At 44.6% G+C, this 17,931-nt stretch overlaps 1 protein-coding gene across 1 annotated transcript in view; it reads right to left on the bottom strand.

The window, feature by feature from the left end:
- LOC148183289 (uncharacterized) overlaps nucleotides 1–15,795 on the bottom strand; it is a 30,802-nt gene extending 15,007 nt beyond the window's left edge. Inside the window, exon 1 of the mRNA XM_088061384.1 lies at nucleotides 15,692–15,795. Coding sequence (XP_087917510.1) covers nucleotides 15,692–15,795 — 104 coding nt within the window. The remainder of the gene's footprint in view (nucleotides 1–15,691) is intronic.
- Between the last annotated feature and the right edge of the window lie 2,136 nt (nucleotides 15,796–17,931).

Here is a 17,931-nt window from a genome sequence, read left to right as displayed (position 1 = left end):
CCATGTATACATATTGGGTCCTAAGAATTGATCCACTCTTTCTGCAACCCCCAATGGGTCTTCCAGCAAATGCCCCATTTCCTTTTTGAACTCTCTGACATCCCCCGAACTGAGAGGGACAGATATAAACCCTATTCCAGCTTGGGGACCACCCATTGGCATTTCCCTTAATGGGAATAGATTCTCCTGTTTCCTTTTAGATCTACTCCTGGTAACAGGTCCCACATCTGGCATGTTTAAATCCTCCTCCTCGGGGTTCGGAGGGGGAGGGGCCCGTGGAGGAGGTGGTGGTACAAATGGAGGGGGAATTATCAAAGTATTTTCTTTCCGAGGTTTCTTTTTCTTTCCCTTCCCCTCCTCCGAATTCTCTGTCAGCTTAAATATAAAAACCTCGGGATTTACTACCCAGATCTCTGCATAAGCACTTTCCTCTGAACTAAAGGGGATCTTTGTGTTCACCCAGGAATTTAACTTTTGTCTAACCCAATCTTCGGTTGATCCAAATATAGGCCAAAATACCTTCTTTGAAATTTCCTTTCCTCCCCATACTTCTACACAATAATGAATCATTTTCACCTTATCTTTATTTTCGGTTCCCGGGAAATACTGCCAATTTTCTAACATATAACCTAACGGACTATCTCTAGGTACCGGTGGGAGTTTAATAGATACAGGGGGCTTGCTTTTCCCCTGCCCCATTCTTCCGGAGTGCCTTCCAAATCACACAGTCTCTTTCGCTTCCCCTTGTTCGTGGCCCACGCCCTCGCGGGCTAATGGGAGACGCACTAATTAAGGGTCCGCTCTCGCTTGGGGAGTCTGGCTGCCAGTTCCCCTCTCACACACACACCACGTCGCCGCACTCCGGGATCCCGACCCCGACCGAACGGTTCCCCGTTATACTCACGCGTCCCACGTCCCGCGTCTTCGTCCGGACTCTGTGCACAGATTTTAAGGGGTCGACCGGTCTCCCTTTTGCTTATTGCTTTAATTTTAGGTTCGTCGGTGCAACCGAGGCAGAAACCGGCCCCCCCCCGGGCCGCTAAATAATAGCGGGGCGCCCCCCCGGTAGTGCCGAGAATCTGTCCTACAGATTGCATCCGAGTCACGGCACCAAATTGTTATAAACGCACTCAAGAGAGTGATATGGTAAAAAGTTTATTAATTACAGCAAGCAAGCAATAAGCAAAAAATCAGCGCTGGGCGGCAGGGGAGTCTCTACTCCTTCGGCTGCCGCACGTCCGATTTCCGTGTTCTCCCTTTTAAGTGGTCCGGCTTCCGGGTTACGTGTCCTTTCTCGGGTGTCTCTGCGCATGTGCCTCCGGTCACTGGTGGTCGCTTTTTGCCTTCTGGTGGTCGTAGGATGAAGATCAGGAGTCTTCCTCTTTTGACCTTTCCTCACTGTTCTCCTTTTAAGGCTTATCTGAGTGGCTTAACTTTCTGGAATTCAAGAGAGCTTGCAAGGCTGTTCTCATAATTATACAGACGTCAGCAGCAGCCTTCAACCTCATCCCTATTACACAAAGCATAGTTTTGCAAAGCATCGTATCTTACATGTTTAGGCGAACAAAAGGGTCTCTATTTATTACAAAGAAGAGCAAAGTTAAGGGAGCAGCTCGTGAGATCCAGTTCCTGGGAGTAAAGTGGCAAGATGGACGGCGTCAGATTCCTGCTGATGTCATCAACAAGATCACAGCAATGTCTCCACCAACCAATAAGAAAGAAACAAAAGCTTTCTTAGGTGCCATAGGCTTTTGGAGAATGCATATTCATGAATACAGTCAGATTGTGAGCCCTTTTTACCTGGTCACCCAGAAGAAGAATGATTTCCACTGGGGCCCTGAGCAGCAACAAGCTTTTGCCTAGATCAAGCAAGAGATCACTCATGCGGTAGCCCTTGGCCCAGTCAGGACGGGACCAGATGTGAAGAATGTGCTCTACTCTGCAGCTGGGAGCCACGGTCTGTCCTGGAGCCCTTGGCAGAAAGTGACTGGTGGGACTCAAGGCTGACCATTAGGATTTTGGAGTCAAAACTACAGAGGGTCTGAAGCCAACTACACCCCAACAGAAAAAGAAATTTTAGCAGCCTATGGAGTCCAAGCTGCCTTGGAGGTGATTGGTATAGAAACACAACTCCTCCTGGCACACTGACTACTGGTGCTAGGGTGGATGTTCAAAGGAAATGTTCCCTCCACCCACCATGCCACCAGTGCCACATGGAGAAAGTAGATTGCACTTATCACACAGAGTGCCTGTATTGGAAAACTGAATCGCCCTGGGATTTTGGAAATAATTACAAATTGGCCTAAAGGTGAAAATTTTGGTCTCACAGGTGAAAAACAAGAGCAAGTGACACAGGCTGAAGAAGCTCCACCATATAAACAACTGCCAGCAGAGTTAATAAAATATGCTCTTTTTACTGACGGTTCCTGTCGCATTGTAGTATTGAGAAACCACTCAGGCTATTCACGAGTCTTCACAGAAGTATAGTGAACACCGTTTATTTCTGTCTTTAGCACACCTTTTATAGGGTTCTACAGGGTCCGCGGGCTAAGCAAGTTACTATTGGCTAATGCACATAGGTTTACATTTTTTTTCCTGTACACAAGGATATTGTTTTGCTTCATTCTCTCTTCTGCAGGAAAGTTTCAAGGACTTTGGCTTTTAATATCGCCACTTATACCAAAGGCTGGTTTGTGCAGACAGGCCTTTACTAATATATCATGCCCATCTTCTGTTAAAATATTCTCTGCATTGTAGGGAGGAACCGGAAGTGGAAAGCAGCCATATGGAGCCCCACACAACAGGTCGCAGAGGCCACTGAAGGAGGAGGCGGATCAAGCCAGCTTGCTGAACTCAAAGCTGTTCAACTGGCTTTGGATATTGCTGAAAGTGAGAAGTGGCCAAAGCTCTACCTCTACACGGATTCATGGATGGTGGCCAATGCTCTGTGGGGATGGCTGGAGAGGTGGAAAAAAGCTAATTGGCAACATAGAGGAAAACCAATTTGGGCTGCTAAAGAGTGGAAAGACATTGCTTCCAGGGTAGGGAGACTACCAGTGAAAGTCCACCACGTAGATGCCCATGTCTCCAAGAATAGAACTAATGAGGAACACCAAAATAATAAGCAGGTAGATCAGGCTACAAAGATAGAGATAGAGGTGCCAAGGATAGACTTAGATTGGCAACACAAGAGAGAGTTGTTCCTAGCTCGATGGGCCCATGACGCCTCAGGCCGTCAGGGTAGAGATGCCACCTATAAGTGGGCATGGGACTGAGGGGTGGATTTAACCATGGACAGTATTTCTCAGGTTATCCATGACTGTGAGACGTGTGCTGCAATTAAGCAGGCCAAGAGGATGAAGCCACTCTGGTACGGTGGGCAGAGGTCCAGATACAAATATGGGGAGGCGTGGCAGATTGACTACATCACACTGCCCCAAACCTGCCAAGGCAGGCGCTATGTGCTCATGATGGTAGAAGACACCACTGGATGGTTGGAAACCTATCCTGTGCCTCACGCCACTGCCTGGAACACCATCCTGGGACTTGAAAAGCAGGTCTTTTGGAGGCATGGCACCCCTGAGAGGATTGAATCTGACAATGGGACTCATTTCAAGAACAGCCTTATAAACATCTGGGCTAGGGAACATGGCATTGAGTGGGTGTACCTTATCCCCTACCATGCACCCGCTGCTGGGAAAGTAGAGAGGTACAATAGACTGTTAAAAACCACCTTAAAGGCACTGGGTGGGGGATCTTTTAAAACTGGGAGCAACATGCAACAAAGGCCGCCTGGTTAGTTAACACCAGAGGTTACACCAACCGAGCAGGTCCTGCCCAATCTGAGCCTTTGCATGTGGTAGATGGAGACAAAGTCCTGGTGGTACATGTCAGAGGTCTGTTCGGGAGGAGAGTATGGATCAATACTACCTCGAGTACAAACACATTAGTGGGGTTGTCTTTGCTCAAGGACCAGGTTGCACATGGTGGATAATGCAGAGAGATGGAACAACACGATGTGTACCTCAAGGAGATCTGATCACTGGGTGAAATGTTACTGCCATTGACTGTACATTAAACCACACAAACATGAAATAGAAAGAAACGAGTAAGTGTTGAAGGTATGAACAAGTGAAAGGTGGAGTTTTGAGTGTGTAAAATGAGAGAGTAGAGAATCCTGCAGCTCTGCAGCCTGGGGCCTGGATTCAGGGGCATGATGGGTATTGCTTGTATTTTTTTGGTTGGAACTGGGGGGAAAATTTTACGTGAATATGTATGTGTGTGCAGAGTTAGAATACATTAGTTTTGGATGTAAGCTGATGATATAGGGATAAGGGGTGTAATGTCCTGGGGTGACTGTGATGTTAAATTGTATCCCCATTCATCCGCCTAGTCCAGAAATAGCTTTTGTATCCTTAAAACTTCATCTGAGAGTAGAAGTGAGTGGAGAAGAAGCACCGAGTATGTTATCAGAGACTGTACTTGCTCCCCCCACATTCCGGGACGGGGTTTTAACTACAGCACAGACAGACAACGAGAGATCGCCTTGGCTTTCCAGCTAGCTGAAGCAGAGAGGTTTTCCTGGACTGTTTTCTTTCCCTTTTCTTGGAACGGTTCAAATCTGCTTTGGACTGGGGACTCAGGGGAGCACTGGGAGCTTGCATCTGTGGACTACCAGGAGCCTAGCCTGGGCTGCGGCATTTTCCAGTGCCAGAGGGATTGACAACAGAGCGAACACCCACAGGAGGGAGACCCTCTGAATTTGTCATCTCTTCAGAGTGGCGAGAGGTTTCATAATTTGGTATTGTTCATTTTTGTGCTGGGTAGTGCTTTGCCTGTTAAATAAACAGGTTTTTTCCACTTCTCTTGTAGAAATCTCTTCCCGAGCTGGTTGGGGGGTGGGGGGATGGGGCCACGTGGGTTTGCTTCCTGGAGGGGGCCCCATTGGAGTTTTTCTCCCAAATTTGCCATGAACCAGGACACAGGGATACTGGGTATCTAAGAAGAAAGCCAAAGTAATGCAGTGGGAGGTAGTTTATCTGGGATATGATATCAGTGCTGTGTGGGAGTTCTCAGGACCTCTGATCAACGAACCAATATGATTTATCAGAAGCTGTTTATTGTTTACATTACACACTTATTTATACATTCTAACACTATTGTTCACATGAATACGCATCTTTTCATTGGTGCCTCTATCCTGTCCACGCTCTGCACGCACCCCTCAAGGTGCAGGATTTGTTACAGTCCAGGTGTTCAACCACCCTCTGTTTTCTGGCTCTTGTGGTCTTGTTTTCTTGTTTTCAGCCTATTCTTTCTTATTTTTAGAACAGCTTATGTCTCAGCAACTTTGTGAAATTTCAGAGGGTCTGATAAGAAACTCTACAGACAGTTTGGCTGGTGCACACTATGGTCCAAGCTGTTCAGATGCATTGCTACAGTGTTGGTCAAAGAACTTTGGGACAAGCCCAAAAGAGGCAATATGCCAAACCTGAAAGCCACAAACAGTGAAAGATATACAAACCTTTTTGACAATGACTGGGTGGTGTCAGCTATGGATCTACAACTATGGACTGCTGGTCAAAGCGCTGTATGCACTGACAACCACTGAGCAAAAACACCTTCAATGGAATAAAGGAGCTATTGAAGCCTTTGAGTCACAGAAAAGGGCTCTGATGTCAGCTCCAGCCTTGGGACTTACAGATGTGTGCAAACCATTTTTTCTCTTTTCCCACAAGAAACAGGGAATTGCCCTAGGAATTTTAGTACAGGATCTGGACCCGTATCACCAGACAGTGGCTTGCTTTTCCAAACAACTGGATGCAACTGCAAAAGGTTGGCCCAGATATTTGCGAGTGGTTTCAGCCATGGTGTTAAACATCCAGGAGGCCTGAAAATTTACCCTGGGCCAGAAAATTACTGTGTTAGCATCCCATACAATATATGCAGTATTAGAGATGAAACGTGGGCATTGGCTTTCCTCACAAAGATTTTTGAAATATCAGGCTACAATGGTAGAGCAAGACGATGTGGAAATTGTATTAACTAACATTGTCAATCCAGCCTCTTTCCTCAGCAGAAATACAGGGGAACCAGTACCTCATGACACTCTGGAAACCATTGAAGCAACATATTCGAGCTGTCCGGACTTGAAAGATAGTCCAGTGGAGAACACGGAAAACTGGTTCACGGATGGAAGCAGTTATGTCCTAAGCACTAAAAGACATGCTGGATATGCCGTCACTACCAGTCAAGAAATAATAGAGTCAGGACATTTGCCCATCAACACCTCTGCACAAAAGGCAGAGATAATTGCTCTAACCCGTGCTTTGGAACTGGCCAAAGGCAAAGCTGTGAATATCTATACAGACTCAAAAGATGCCTTTGGAGTCGTACATGTGCATGGAGCAATCTGGAAGGAAAGAGGGAATTCAGTTCACAGGGCAAGAACATCAAACATGCAGAAGAGATCCTGAAACTGTTAGAGGCAGTCCAACTCCCTGAGAAAGTGGCAGTCATGCACATCAAGGCACACCAAAATTAAGCTCAGAATTGGAAAAAGGAAACAAGCTGTCAGACAGAGACGCAAAACAGGCAGCCAAAGGAAAGGTAAAAACAGAAGGAGCTTTGATCCCTGATGGGAAAATCTCCCTAGAAGGTGAGCCAAACTATACCAAAGAGGATCAAAGACTCATTGAAGACCTAAATGGGTCATATAATGAAAAAGGGTGGGCTCTCACCCCACAAGGGGAACTTCTCATTCCCTCCAATTTAATATAGTCCTTAGTTAGGGAAGAATATAAGAAAAGGCACTGAGGGGCAGAAGCCCTATACAATCACCTACTTGGAAGAATTGTAGCTAGAAATTTATATGCCACTGTCACTAAAGGATACGGAATGACTCACATGAACATGTCTCAGTGGCATGACAGGAAAAGAAGAAACTTTATTTTCTGACTCTAGTATTTATAGATTCTCGACTATGACCAGGGATTGGATAACTAAGTTACCACCTTCCCAATCACACTGGTCATGCAAAACATCCATCAAAAGACGTTTCTTAGAAGGAATGTGTAAACAACTTATGTTTATAGTTACTTTCCTGGGAAAGTAACTAAAACTATGAAAAGAAGATCAGAAGGCTTAGTTTTCAGGGCGACATGCCACTGTAAACCAGGCGACTCGGCAGTGTGATCTTTGCCTCCAGACTAATCCCAAAAATACCCCCAAACCAAAAATGGGCCAAATTGGGAAAGGCAATTGTCTGGTTATGAACTTTTGGGTTAGGTTTTTTTTCCCTTTGAACTGAAGATTGATGAAAGGGAGGCAGTTTTCTCTTGTTCGGTCTCAGTTGTTTAGTCTTTTCTTATCAACATTACAGGGTACAAGGAGCTATGTGCACTATGATAGAAAGGGGGTAAAATGGCTTTAAAAGATCCTCTACAAGGTCTTTTATATGTCCATTTACCCAATTAACAGATGCCAACTAAATTATTTTTCTTAGTGACCCAATGACCCAACACCTGTGTGCTGCACTGCGACATCTTTTATCCAATCACTTACTACTACCCAAAAACCCCTAGGAGAAGAACATGAAGAAGAAGAAAGACAAGAGACAACACCCTAAATCCTCCATCTTGTCCTCTGCTCTCTAAACTACTTTTTCACCCAGTGATTTAAAAAACTTTCTAATCTACACACACTTTTTCTAACTTTAACATTTGTTCTCATGTATCACCATGAAAACATGCTCATGAATTTAATGCTATATGAAATTCAGTGTTTCTTTGGATCCTATAACTAAGTATTAGAAACAAGGGCACACACTCTATCTCAGACTCCAATAGGCAATGGGCCTGGGGACCAGTGGCAGTATGATATTACTGAACTCCCAAGTAAAGGGGGGTACAGATATTTGCTGGTACTAACTTATACCTTTTCAGGTTGTCCAGAAGCATTCCCTACCAGAACAGCCAAATCTCGGGAGGTAACTAGAATATTAATACAAGAGATTATTAAGAGTCAGTTTTGTATCACCCAACACCAATGTTGTAGTCCACTCCTTAAGTTCTTCCACAGGTCCTTTGATTCTGCTGGCATGGATCCACCCTCTTTCCTTGGTCCAGATTGCTGCTTCAGTCATCAGTAGTACCTGAAAAATACATTCCCATTGTGGAGTTAAAGATTGTTCTTTCCATGTTTTAACCAATACCCATTCTCCCAGGTGGACACTATGAATCTTCGATTCTAAGAGTGTGGTTTGAGGGATTATCCCTTTCAACCACAAATTTTCAAGAGTTCTTGCAAATGTGGTGACATATTTTCTAACACTCGCTTCCCATTCTTCATAAGTAGCGGTTTCATGTTGGGTGATCGAAAAGAGAAACCCAAACATTTCATAGGGTGATACTCCCAGGTTTGATCTGGGTTGTATCCAGATCCTCAGTAGGGCCAAAGGTAAAACACCTTAGCCATGACATCTGGATTTCAATCATCAGTTTAGTTAATGTCCTATTTAAAGTCTGGTTCATCCTCTCTACACAGCTTGAACTCTGTGGGTGCCACAGAGTATGTAATTCCCATTCTATTCCCAGGGCTTGAGTTATTTGCTGTAAGACTCTTGATGTAAAATGTGTTCCTCTATCTGAGTCTATCTTGTTAACCATTCCGTACCCGGGAATAATTTGTTCCAAATGGGTTTTACATACCACATTAGCTGTAGCTCTAACAGTTGTGACAGCTTCTACCCAATGAGTTAAATGCTCTACTATTACTAATAAAAACTTCCATCTCTGTGTCGTTCTATTAGGAACGGCGAAAAGAATGACACAGACTCTCAAGGGAGTCAGAACAGGAGAATTCCTTAGTTTATTGCTTTAGCCTTGTTTTATAGACTAGTTCGTGGAAAGTACAGAAAGGAAACTCTTATTGGTTAGTAAACTGCTACATCACCATCATTGGTCAGTGGTGAACAACACCCTCTGACTTTCTCTTGCAGAGAAAACAAGAGACAGGAAAACAGCACCTGGCAGTTGTTTTCTGTCTTTGAGGATTGTTTTTAAATCCTCCCATGAATTTCTCAGGCTAGCTCTCAGGCAGGACTGAGCTATGTAGCCTGTAATAGCTACAGGCACTCTGGTTCAGATTTAGCATCCATATCTCTGCACTTGGGAAAGTTCAGTAAAGTCTACTTGGATGCTTTGGAATGGTCACAGAGCTAACTCATGACCTCCTAGTGTTGTTTTTCCCATAACCTTTTGTGTCAGTTTGACATTTAGGGAAAGCAATAAGAACCACCCACAGAAGTGATTTCTCTGGGAGAAGCTGCTGGGAGCTTCCTCTGTGCCTTGAGACAGGCCAATAGCTGACCAGTTCTGAGAACTGACAGCACTTTGCACCACTGAAAAGTAGGTCCACCTCTGTGAATACCACCTTTTAGAAACCCAAGCCCGAGAACTTCTTTCTCTTTCTTTCCAGCCTTGAAAGGTAGCAGAACTATGGTGTGGCTGTCCCCTCTCCCCTGCAGTCTGTGCAGCCTGGGGGGGGCTGGGCCAAACCCCATCAGCTCCTGGGGGAGCCCCCAGCCCCAGGCTGGGACAGGCCACAGCTGCTGACACTTTCAGACACCTTCCCCCCAAGGCCCACACAGATGGCTCTGGGCCGAGGACCATCCCCTTTCTCCCAGCGGCTGCCGGGCTGAGACAAGCACCAGCTCGGCCAGGCCGGAAATCCGACACCATAACTATCTGCCGTGGCCTGGGCAAGAGATTTAACTCTTTCACTACGCAGATGAGACCTGCAGACCTGTTTTTTTTCCCCAGGGAGAGAAAAGAGTGATCAACACGTAGAAAGACAACATGAAACATCAAGGTCAGTAAGAGTCAAGCTTCAGATGGAAGGAGAATGAGGAGATGCTCTAATAGACTGAAATATTATTTTGGTAGGGCTATGGAGATGGACAATAATGTTCTGAAAAACTCCTTTAATTCATGAAAGAGTATTGGGGGAATGAAGTATTCAAGCTGTAGATCTGAGCAAAGGTATCCATTGATGAAGCTAAAGCAGATGGTGGAGTAGCTCTGATCCCATAAGATGCTTGAACAGAGAGAGAGAAATGAGAGCTGATGAAAACCTTTTGCCCCAGGGAGAGAAGAAAACCTCTATTCCCAGAGGTGATCACAAAGACAGATGAAGAGAACCTTTGCCTTTGAACAACTCATCCTTAATACCCCATGAGTTCATGGCCCATGGACACACCTCTAGGAGGCCTGTGAAAATAGGAGGAGGGCACAATGTCAGAATTTGTACCTGGGCAGCTGCTATTCATAGAAATTAAAAGCCACGTGAAAACTGTTTCTTGTGGAGAAGTCTCCATGGCATGACAAAAGAAAACTCCTCTCCCTATAAAACTGATGAAAATACTATTGTATAGTTGGTACTGCTTTAACATCATAGGTTTTGCCTCTACGGTGTCAGTAGGGAAAGGAAAAAAGGTTGGGTAGGGGGAGGAAAGGTTTCTGGAGGTTTTATTCTGGTTTCTCTTGTAGTCCTGTTAATAAAGTTTCTTTATTCCTTTTAAGTTTCAAGCCTGTTTTGCCCTTGTCCTAATCTATATTTCACAGCAAGAAATGAGTAAATAATCTGGTGATTTTAGGTAGTGCTAAAACCCACCACCATATTTGATGCATTGTCCGTGAAACTCAAATTGGCAAATCTGAACCATTACACCTTTTTATTTACTCTTTGTTAAGTTATACATCTCTCAGTTACTTGCTTTGCTAATCCAAAGATCCCAATGCACCCATAATTCCTTAAAATTGATCACACAAAGCCTGAATGCTTCAATGAGTCTTTTTATCTATGTCTTTTAATATTTTCCTGGTGAGTGGTTTAATAAGTAACTGCCTTCCATCAGGGAGTTTCTGTTTTCCAGATTGATCTTGCTCTCCCCCTATCTTACTTAGTTCCTTCTCTTCTACTTCACTAAATTTTGGAATTTCCAGTTCTTCCTTGCTTGGAGTCAAAATTAGCATAAACTTCTCCCTCCCCTTTTCAGCTGCATCTCTAGCCTTTTGGTTTGCCAGATTATTCCCTCTTATTTCTGGAGTCATTCCTTTTTGGTGTCCTTTAACATTACTACAGCTATTTCTTCAGGCAATTTTAATGCTTCTAAAACCTCTAGAATGAGTCCCTCATGAATCAGCCCTCTTCCTTTTGAATTTAGTAACCCCCTTTCTTCCCAATTTTTTCCAAAAGTGTGTACTACCGCAAAGGCATATTTCGAATCAGTACATATGGTTCCTTTCTTATGTGCTAAATATTCCAGTGCTCTTTATCAAGCATATAATTCACAAGATTGAGAAGACCAATTTGAAGGTAATTTCCCTTTTTCAATGGTCTGCATATTTTTCCCATCAACTAAAGCATATGCACATCCTGTTTCCTTGTAAGCATCTAGATGAACCATCAACATATATCCTTTCCCCTTCCAGAAGTGTCACAATAGAGACAGACAAGACACCTGTTTCTTCATGCAGAATAGCTAAATCTTTATTCACATAGCTCATATTTATATGATTGTCAGAAGGCATTGTGTTTAAATCTAATTGGTTAGCAATTCATTGAAACTCAGTTCATTGGTTGGAATGGCTAGTGTACATGTCTATAAAACTTTTTTCTTTTCAGATATGTTTACATTCTTGTCTCCTGGCAAGTGAATGTTTCACACTGGTATAATTTTACTCCCCACAGGTACAAACTGTCTTCTCACAAGAATAGGTTGCTATGTAAACTGATTCCCACTATTGTTGCGGTTGGAGGAGATGGAGAGAAGATCCAACATGGAGTTTGTGTGGCAGGGAGACCTTTAATGGCATCTGCACAGCTCTTATAAAGGCTATTCAAAAGAATCCGTGGTTGAACCTGATTGTCTATGATTTTGTTACCACCCAGCTCACTGTCCAAGGCCTGCTTACGTTATTGTCAGAGATTGCCTGACATCTGTTCTCTGTAGCCAAATCCCTTCTCCTCTTATGAGGCATACAGTCCAGATGTATGCCATCATAGCTCCCCCTTTCTGTTTTCAAAATATAAAAGCCGTGTTTATCATCCCTCTGCGAAGCCCCTTGCAGAAAGGACAACAAACATGTTACAAGGAGAATGAAATTCTTCACTAAACTCAACAAGCCTAATCTTTCTAGCTATTGGTGTTTCCCATCAAAATTTTTACGATTATGTCCAGGAGTTATCAAAAGCACAATGTTACTGTGTGGCATGCCGCAGGCTAATTACTTACAACTTACAACTTGAACGTTACAAACAAACCAACTTTAAAACTATCAGAGGTAACATTTAAAACTATCAGAGGCAGCATTTCGTTTTGCCAGTAATGTCCTCAAAGTGTCCAACTCTTGAGGTCCAGGTGAGGTCACAGGAGAATTGTCATTCCAAAGGTCTCATATTTTCATCCAGCTTGTTCAGAAGGTTGTTCTGGTCACAGTTCTATGGCGTCTGCTGTGGGGCCGTCAGGGAGGCGTTGTTGGTTACACTCCAGAGCAGAGCATAGAGCAGGTTGCACACAGCAAGCAGGTACCCATCAAATACTGGCATTTGTGGAAATACATGCAAACCCACGCCCCCAAGTGACAAGGTCCCAAGGGCCTTTCCATTTGTTAGTAATGAGGTCTTGTACCAATACCTTAGGTTTAGGTAACTGGACATCACTAGAGGACTGTAATGACAAGAAATTATTTAAGATGACAGGGTTTGGGGAGTTTTGAAGTATTGTTAGATAGTTTAAAGTGTACAGGGCTTTGGCCACCCTACTCTGTGGGGTCTCACCACACATCCCCCTTTTCTGTTTTTCAAGGACACGCTTTAAAGTGCCATGTTCACATTCAACAATTGCTTGTCCTGTAGGGGAATGTGGAATACCAGTGTGGTATGACACACCCCAGAGCTGTAAAAATTTTCGAGTGTTCTGTGATATGTATGCAGGACCATTATCAATTTTTGTAGTGTGAGTGATGCCTAGGACAGCAAAGGCTAGTCACCAATGTGTGCATCATGACTTCTCTCTCCAGTGTGAACTGAGGCCCATATGGCAGATGAAAAAGTGTCTATTGAAACGTGAACATATTTTAAGCTACCAAATTCCAAAATGTGTATGGCATCTGTTTGCCAAACTTGTAAGGCTTGCAGACCACAGGCATTAACCCCCATGCAACGGTGTAGTGTGGCCTTGACAGTCAGCACTAGAGTTGACAATATTGAGGGCCTTTGTGTTTGCCAGCAGGAATTGCCATTGTAAGGCTTAAACTCCTTGATGAAAAAAGGCATGTGATGCTCTTGCCTGTGTCATTATGTCTGGTTGTGGTGAGCTGGTGATAGCAGCCTACAACTTTGTAAATAGTTTGGGCTGCTGGGATCGATACATGTGACTTCAGAGTAAAATTTTGCTAGTCACCCTCACTAATAAAAATTCAGTGGATTATGGTATCTTGGACAATCCTTCAAGAAGCCTTAAGCTTACGAATGCTGGCTGTCAGGCTGGAGTACAATAGTTTTTAAAACAAGATCAATTAAAAGATTTCAATGCTGGTGCAGGCCTTGACCTTGTGAGCACCAGTCAATCATAGTGCATATTTGTCATTTCACAGTATAGTACCATTTAGATGTGTTCACTTCATCAGTACCCACTTCTGTTCTCAGCCTTGACAACTACAACATCAACATAATTTAACCTATTAAGCTCAGAAGGGTGTTGGCTCTGCATTATTGATGGAAGGCACTGTGAATGCAAACTTTGGGATTGCTGTAAATATTTCGAGAACCCCTTCATTCTTGTCCCCCATGGGGATGTGCCAGCCCTTCACAGAACACGGGCGGGGGGGGGGTCTCATAATATATACAACATGGACTTAGGTATTTTAGACAAAGGAGGCTCAAACTTGCCAGACGTGGTCCCGGGTTTATTGTATTTGAATCGCCCGGGGCAATAAAGAGAGCGAGGTGCCTCGGGTGCTATCTCTTAAACTAGGGGGAGGGGATGGTCAGGGGATACAGAGGGATTACAGCCAATGGGATAGGGAAAAAGAAAGGGAGGTTAGGTAGGGACTAACATTATACAAAACTAAGGGTGAGTTCTTCCCCTGGGACATACCATAATTTTTTAAATGCACTACAACAGGGATATCATCAGAGTGCAAAGGAATAGTAAAAAAAAGTATTTTAAATCAGAAATCAAAATATCTCAGTTAGCAGGTATCATTGTAGGGGATGGCATCCCAGGCTGTAAAGCACCCATACTTTCCATCAAAGCTAATGTAGGGTGCATTACACCCTTCAGCAGAATAGCCCCCTTTAAAAATCTGTTCCTACCTGAACTCCCCACACTGACAAAACATCCCTTTCTCCACAAGTTGAGTGGCACAGCAGTGACATAGGGATGGATTGTAGCTGTCTGGTCCCTCTGGATTCTTGACTAACACTAGTTTACTGCTTAAGTAACAGTGTGGTGTCCCCAAGGCCAGCAGCAGCCGATCCAACAGCTGTGGTAGGCCAGGATTGGGGCCATGTGTTAGCAGATATGATTGTGACATCTGCTCCAGTGTCAATCATCCCACTAACCTTAATGTGAAACAAAGTTGCCTGAGGCATTGTACGTGTACAAACCATGTTTGGTCTCCAATCAGAAACAACCTGAGTCCAGTACACTTGAGGCTCTCTCATAAATCTGAAGCCTCCATCTCCCCACAGCTCCGAATCTCTTTTAGGAACACAAGACTTAAAAGGAATGAGTTGGGCACTGCAAGTTGTAGCTGGGACAGGAGTCACAGGAGGGGTAGAAGTTGACACCATGGCACAAATCTGTCCCATGTAGTCAGCACTTTTAACACCTGGATGAACAAGAATGCATTGTAACATTGTACTTGATCTTCCTAACAATAGTGCACTCAGTCCTTTCCCTATAGGCCCATGAGCCTCGAGGGGGACTTTATGCACCTTTAATGAATCTATAAGGTGCAGTGGGGCGCAGTGCATGGCGGCAGCAGGCTTTGCTAGCATGCTGCCAGCAATTCCGGGATTAGGAGCGACTTGACTTCCAGGTTCTAGCGCACTTCTGGGTTCCGGCATATGCAGCAGGGAGAGTACCGGGCGCTGAAGTGAGGGCAACCCTGGCCACTGTGCAGGCTCTTCTAATGCTGGTGGCTCAGCAGTTGCTGCTCAGGCTGCACAGATGCACCTGGGGCCAGTGGTGGGGGGGGACTTTGGCTCTGGGACTGCTGGCTTCACTTCCATCTTCTGGAGCTGTGATGCTTCCAGGTTCTCTGGGGGGCGTGGTGCCACTGCAAGTGGGTGTGTCAAGCAAAGGTAGGGCTATTGGCAGGGCTCCAGGACTGCACCAATCAGCTGGAGGCTGGAGGCGGGATGTGGGAGAAATGGTGAATGGGTCCTGCAGGCACAGTGGGGGCAACCCTGGCTGCTGCATCGGCACTGCAGGAGCTACTGGCACTCAGTGGCAGGACCTCCAGTCCTGATAGAATGGCACCCTGGCACTGCGGGGCTGGGGAGCCCAAGAAATGGCCGCTCCCCCTTCAGCCACTCACTCTCACGTGCTCAGTGCAGCATCCCCTCTCCCATGGGCTGCCCCCTGCACTCCACCATCTCAGGATGTTTCAGCAGGCTGTACCCATGGCAAGCAGGCTCCGCCATCTTGAGCAGACAGCTCCCATGCCACCTGGCATCCACCATCTTGGGGTTTTTCACAGGCTCGTACCATGTGCTCTCCGCCATCTTGAGTAATCGACTCTGGTGTCTTAGCAGCTGCTTTTGTGTTTCTCTCAGCTTTTATTAATTTTAACTTGTCCACCAATATCCTCCAACTAATTAAAACACTTATAGCAATTCCGTTGCCTCTAGAGGCAGAGTCAAAAATCAGTTGGCCAAGTTGTTCCCAGATTTTAACATTAAAGGTGGCATCTGTAGTGATTTCTACACCTTGGCTCCTGGAAAACAGCATTTAAGTGTCTAGAGCCTCTTCATCATACTCAACCCCTCTTTTACTTAAGATCAGAGTCCAAATATTCACTATACCTTTGTCCTCTGCAGAAATTGAACCACCCATTGTTCCCAGCAGTGACTCACCCTTTTTATGTCCTCGTCTGAATGATCACAGCTCCTCGGCTGTCAGCAGCTCTCTGGCTGTGTTCCTCAACAGCTCTCAAGCTGTTTTTCTCTCACAGCTCTGGCTGCTATTCTTTTGCAGCTCTGGCTGTATTTTCCCTCACAGCTCTCAGCTGTTCCTCTCTGGTACTCGGTCTCCTTTGTTTTCTCATGGCTTAAGTATTGTCATCACGTCAGGGTCAACTGTATGTCACGTTCGAGGGAGATGGAGAGATGATCCCAACACTGGAGTTTGTGCGACAGAGACCTTTAACTGTATCTTGCACAGTTCTTATATAGATTTTTCAAAAGAATCCACAGTCACACCTGATTGGTTATGATTTGGTTACCACCCAGATCACTGGCCAATAGCTACCTGCTTACATTGTCAGAGTTTGGCTGGCGTCAACTCTCTGTAGCCAAATCCCTCCTCCTCTTATGAAACATGCAGTCCAGCTGTATGCCGTCATACACTATTGCAATTCTTTTTTCACGGGAACTTATCAGGCTAGCTGTTAGCTTAGCCAAAGAAACAAGGCCTGATTTTACAAGGCCTTTCTTTTATAAGGTTTTACCTATACGTAACACTGGAGGGCCTGTTCTGATAGATCTTCCTGAACTTTAGTTTGGTATTGTATAACTTCTAAACAATTATGTGTTAAATCACTTTTTGATTCTCCATATAAAAATTGTACTGGGTTCAGACTTCTGTCCACCTCCAGGGTCAAGTCATCACTGTTTATCAAAATTGCTTCATATTTTAACAACCTGGAATTGATAGTAAAAGATTTTAAAATCATAGAAAATTCAGAGAGTTAGAAAGAAAGTTAGGCTTCGCAAGCCCTGGGAAAAATGTTAAAGGTAGGCCCTGGGAAATGTTAGGCCTTGTACTTGCTAAGATCATGAGAAACTGCACCTGTGTAGTCAGTATATGATAAATGATATAATTGCTAGATGTGATTAGATATAATTATTGTTTAAAGAATCATGAGAAACTATGTTAGGGGGTGTTAGGAGGTTGAGGGGGGATCACAAGAAATCCATGCTTGGGTAAAATCAATGCATACAATAGAACAATGTAAGTTTAATAATTAATATGTAAGTTATATAACGATAGAGTATAAAAACATGTTCAGCTCAAAGCCAAGTTGGGTCAGATTTGGGTATGCGAACCCCTGACGTCCAGAGCTCTTTAATAAAGCACCTTCATATAATCATTCTGTGATTATGTGTTCCTGAACGCTAACATTTTTGGCGACCCTAGATGGGACCCTGTGAGTGCTGCTGAGCGAGTTTGCCACCTGATCACGCTCCAGCCGGCACCGAGGGATTCTCGGGGAGCCCATTGGCTGCAACTGTCTCCACTTCTCACACCGTCCCCGGGGGAAGTGGTAAGGTGCTTTTACTTTGCTTTGGTTGCCTGCCAATAAGATGCAGCAAAAGCTACGCTTGGTTGGGCTAAAGGAATTCCTGTTGGTATTGCCTAGATGCCGTCCGTCAGACGACTGCGAGAGTGTCGCAGGTTCGGCATTTGTGGTGTATTGTAGTTGTAATATGGAGAAGCTTAAAGGGATTTTGGGCAGCAATACTCCCATACAGGGTACTTCTCCTTTGGGGTGCTTATTAGCACGTTGGAAACAGAGTAACTTTGGGGAACAGTTACATAAGGCTAAGTTGATTGATTATTGTAATATATAGTGGCCAGGATATGTCCTGGATAGTGGGGGAAAGTGGCCGAGGAATGGATCTTTGCAATATAACACCATT

Source organism: Pseudopodoces humilis, chromosome 12 (assembly GCF_049639895.1).
Source record: "Pseudopodoces humilis isolate 2021_Gansu_Grassland_sample_001 chromosome 12, ASM4963989v1, whole genome shotgun sequence".
Taxonomy (NCBI): Eukaryota; Metazoa; Chordata; class Aves; order Passeriformes; family Paridae; genus Pseudopodoces; species Pseudopodoces humilis.
This window is presented reverse-complemented; position numbering and strand designations above follow the sequence as displayed.